This window comes from Nematolebias whitei, chromosome 17 (genome assembly GCF_014905685.2).
Source record: "Nematolebias whitei isolate Nwh7 chromosome 17, NemWhi1, whole genome shotgun sequence".
Classification (NCBI taxonomy): domain Eukaryota; kingdom Metazoa; phylum Chordata; class Actinopteri; order Cyprinodontiformes; family Rivulidae; genus Nematolebias; species Nematolebias whitei.
The window spans coordinates 39,590,012-39,594,003 of NC_056514.1; the positions used below are offsets into that span (position 1 = coordinate 39,590,012).

Genomic DNA, 3,992 nt, shown 5'->3' on the forward strand with positions numbered 1-3,992 from the left:
GGTGATGATGTAAAAATTCAGGCGGCGGGTGATGATGTAAAAATTCAGGCGGCGGGTGATGATGTAAGAGTCGGGGCCAGCAGACGGTGGGCAACAATGTAAGAATTCAGGTGGCGGGTGACAATGTAAGAGTAGGGGCCAGCAGGCGGCGGGTGACAATGTAAGAGTCCAGGCCAACAGGCGGTGCATGACTATGTAAGTCAGGGCCAGCAGGCGGCGGGTGACGATGTAAGAATTCAGGCGGCGGGTGATGATGTAAGAATTCAGGCGGCGGGTGACGGTGTAAGAATCCAGGCCAACAGGCGGCGCATGACTATGTAAGAGTCAAGGCCAGCAGGCGGCGGGTGACGATGTAAGAATTCAGGCAGCGGGTGACGATATAAGAGTCTGAGCCAGCAGGCGTCAGGTGACGATGTAACAGTCAGGGCCAGCAGGCGGCGGGTGACGATGTAAGACTCCAGGCCAACAGGCGGCGGGTGACGATATAAGAGTCTGAGCCAGCAGGCGGCGGGTGACGATGTAACCTGTGTGTGTGTGAGCAGGATGTTCCTGGTCCGTGACAGCCAGCAGCACGAGCAGTGCTTCGTCCTGACTCTGTGTTTCCAGCTGAGGAGCAAACATTACCTCGTCATCCCGGTGAGTCCCCCCACCTCCTCCCCCTCCCCCTCCAGGTAAACGCCTCCTGCTGACGCCTCCTCCTCCCTCCTCTCTGCAGTGCGAGAAAGGAGGCAGGAAGTACTTCACCCTGGACGACGGGGCGACTCTGTTCCTGGACCTGCTGCAGCTCGTGGACTTCCACCAGATCAACAAGGGCATCCTTCCTGTGTGCCTGAAGCGCCCGTGTGTCTGCGTGTCTCTGTGAGCGCCGCCGTCCTCACCTGCACCGCGCCGCAGCCAAGGGAGGAGGCGGAGCTCCGCCTTCAGTCAGGACCTTTAATTTATTGAACGAGCAGCCGTCTTCATTAGACGGACGTTCAGCTCCGACGGGGACGATTGAGGACCGAACATCTGCTCAAAACATCTGGGAGCGGTGAAGACAGGTGTCCAGCGCAGGACGCTGAGCCTGGCTCCTGTTTTTATTTAATTTGGGAACTCTTTGTTTTATTCAAACACATCAAAGCTGCAAATTAGTGTTTTATACACTATTTTATTTACATTTTACTGAAGTTTATTGTTGTTTGTCTAAAACAGGTTTCTGTTGTAAAAGAGTCCTCGTGACTCAGTGAGACTAACCTGGATAAATAAAGGATGGATGAACGAATGAATGAATGAATGAATGAACGAAGGAACGAATGAACGAACGAACGAAGGAACGAACGAAGGAACGAACGAAGGAACGAATGAACGAACGAAGGAACGAATGAATGAATGAAGGAACGAATGAATGAACGAAGGAACGAATGAATGAACGAATGAACGAACGAAGGAATGAATGAACGAATGAATGAACGAATGAACGAACGAAGGAATGAATGAATGAATGAACGAATGAACGAAGGAAGGAATGAATGAACGAACGAATGAATAAATGAACGAACGAAGGAATGAATGAACGAAGGAATGAACGAACGAACGAACAAATGAATGAACGAAGGAAGGAAGGAACGAATGAATAAATGAACGAACGAAGGAATGAATGAATGAACGAACGAAGGAACGAAGGAATGAATGAACGAATAAAAGGAGATTTGTTCGTGCTGAAGTTGAACTTTTCTCCAAACATCTCAGGAAGAACGTCGGCGAGGAAACTTTATTGAATTTGTCTGAAACTTGAAACGTTCCTTCAGCTCCTGCAGAGTTGTTGTTCGAAATAAAAACATTTATTCTCACGAAGCCTCTGAAAGTTCAGTGTTTGTTTGAAAGTTTAGTTTTAATGTTCAGAGTTCTAAGGAACAGCTGAAGATTTCAACTTGGAACTTCTTTAAACTCTTTGGATTTGATTTCACAGCCACAGTTCTCAAATAAGCTGCCGCGTCGTTTGAAATGTAAATAAAAACAGATTTTAACGATTTACAAATCTCAAAATAAAAACATCAAATGTTGAAACTACAGGAATATTGAACAAAGTTTTTATTTTATTTTTTGGTGGTAAAACAAACGCCTCTGAAGAACCTCGACTTCTAACAGTCTGAGAAGGTCCAGGACCTGAGGAGACCAGATGTTGGAGGTTTTGTCCCATTCTGGTCTCATGGAGGTTTCCAGCTGTTCAGCAGTCCTGGATCTTCTCTGCTGGATGGAGCAGATGTTCTAAAACCTGTAGATACTATTCTGCATTGGAGTCTTTCCAGATGTGTAACCTGTCCATGTCCGTGGCCCTAATGCACCCCCATACCATCAGAGAGGCAGCTGATAACAGGCTGGATGTCTTTCTTGGTTTCCAAACAGAACCTCGGATTTGAATCCGTCTGATCTCTGGACAGTTCTGGACTTCACCTCGGTCTGAAGTGAGTTCTGGTCCAGAGGAGACGGCAACAGTTCTGGATGGTCTTCACATCTGGCTTCTTCTTTGCCTGATAGAGCTTTAAGCAGCATCTGTGGATGAACTGTATTTACAGACCTGTGGAAGAGTTCCTGAGTCCAGAACCAGACCTGTTTTCATGCAGTGACCCCTGAGGTTCTCGTCCTTTGAGCTCAGATTTCAACAGATTCTTCTAATCTGTGGATCAGATTATGAGCATCATCTTATTCCTAATCATCAAGTTATTCTGAATCTGGTCCTCTGTTTTTAGGGTGGTGAACCTCTGCCCATCTTTACTTCAGACTCCGACCTGTTAACAGATGATTATTATAAAACGCTCCTCCAGCTGTTTAACTGCTGTGGAACCATTTTGATAAATGTTGCAGACGTCAAATTCACAATTATTTATATTTTATTAAATGAGTTTTCTCCAATAATGTAAATAAATGTTGAAACTTTCTGTCCCTGTCAGGAACCAGCTCCAAAATGAATGGATGGACTTTTATTTCCACCACTGAAACACATAAAATGGGTGATAATGTTTTTGGCTGTTTCTTTGTCAGTAAAATATCTCGAGATTTGACATCTGGTCAGAATTAAACTATTTCTCCAAATAGCTATCTACGACAGGTAAGATATTCACTGTTTCTGATCGTTTCAAGGAATGTATACAAAAATAAAAGCATTATTTTACCAAAAGTCTCACAATTTAAACATGGATTCTAGAGATTAATCAGATTATTAGGAGCAGCTTGTTGAATTAAGAGTATGATTTGACCAGATTAAAAACTATAAATTAATTTAGTCTCAATCAGGCGAGTCCTCTGAGCCCAGACTGCTTGAGATGATCCCTGGTCTTCTTCTGACCTGCTCCCATTTTTTCTGCTCGTGCGCGTTCGGTTAAATGTTCGCGAGCTCTTCCTCTGCAGAGTCGTTGCCATGACAACCGTTTTTTCTCCTCCGGTCTGGACGGGCAGGTAGATTAGAGAGGAGACGGGTCAGGAAGGCCTCGAACTGAATCTGCCAGGGATTAAAACTCCTTCCTCTGCAGAAACCCACATCGACTCGACGAGAAAACATCTGTAATCTGAACACGATGAGTCTGTTCAGGGCCTGGAGTCCAGATGTTAACACCTGCCAGGAGAGGATGGAGGGAAATTACGACGAGTGGGGACGAAACCTTCAGAACAGAGTTTAATTTTATGATTAATTTCTTTTTGTGCAATAAAATCTGATTAATCTGTTAATGGTCACAACGCTCACATGAAACTATAAGAATTATTTAGTTCATAAAACAGTTATTTAAATTATGGAATGTCACGTCACAGACCTCAAATTAAGTCGATTTTAAAGGTTGACTATCAATAATTTTTTTTTTTACTTAGCTGTCACTCTTTTGTTTTTGATAAATTAACATATTTAAGTATTTTGTGTTTCAGAATAGTCTTATTTTCAAAAGTTTTTTTACTGCGAGCCTCCAATATAGTTTAATTTGCCTATTTGTCTGTTAGCAAAATATCTCATGAACCACTGG

General features: G+C 43.9%; 1 protein-coding gene across 1 annotated transcript in view; it reads left to right on the forward strand.

Annotated features, from left to right (window-relative positions):
• The window catches only part of grb7 (growth factor receptor bound protein 7), an 18,016-nt gene extending 16,836 nt beyond the window's left edge, over positions 1–1,180 (forward strand). The window contains exons 13-14 of the mRNA XM_037691270.1: positions 543–636; positions 716–1,180. Of these exons, the coding sequence (XP_037547198.1) occupies positions 543–636; positions 716–862 (241 nt within the window). The 3' untranslated portion in view covers positions 863–1,180. The remainder of the gene's footprint in view (positions 1–542; positions 637–715) is intronic.
• Positions 1,181–3,992: the final 2,812 nt, after the last annotated feature.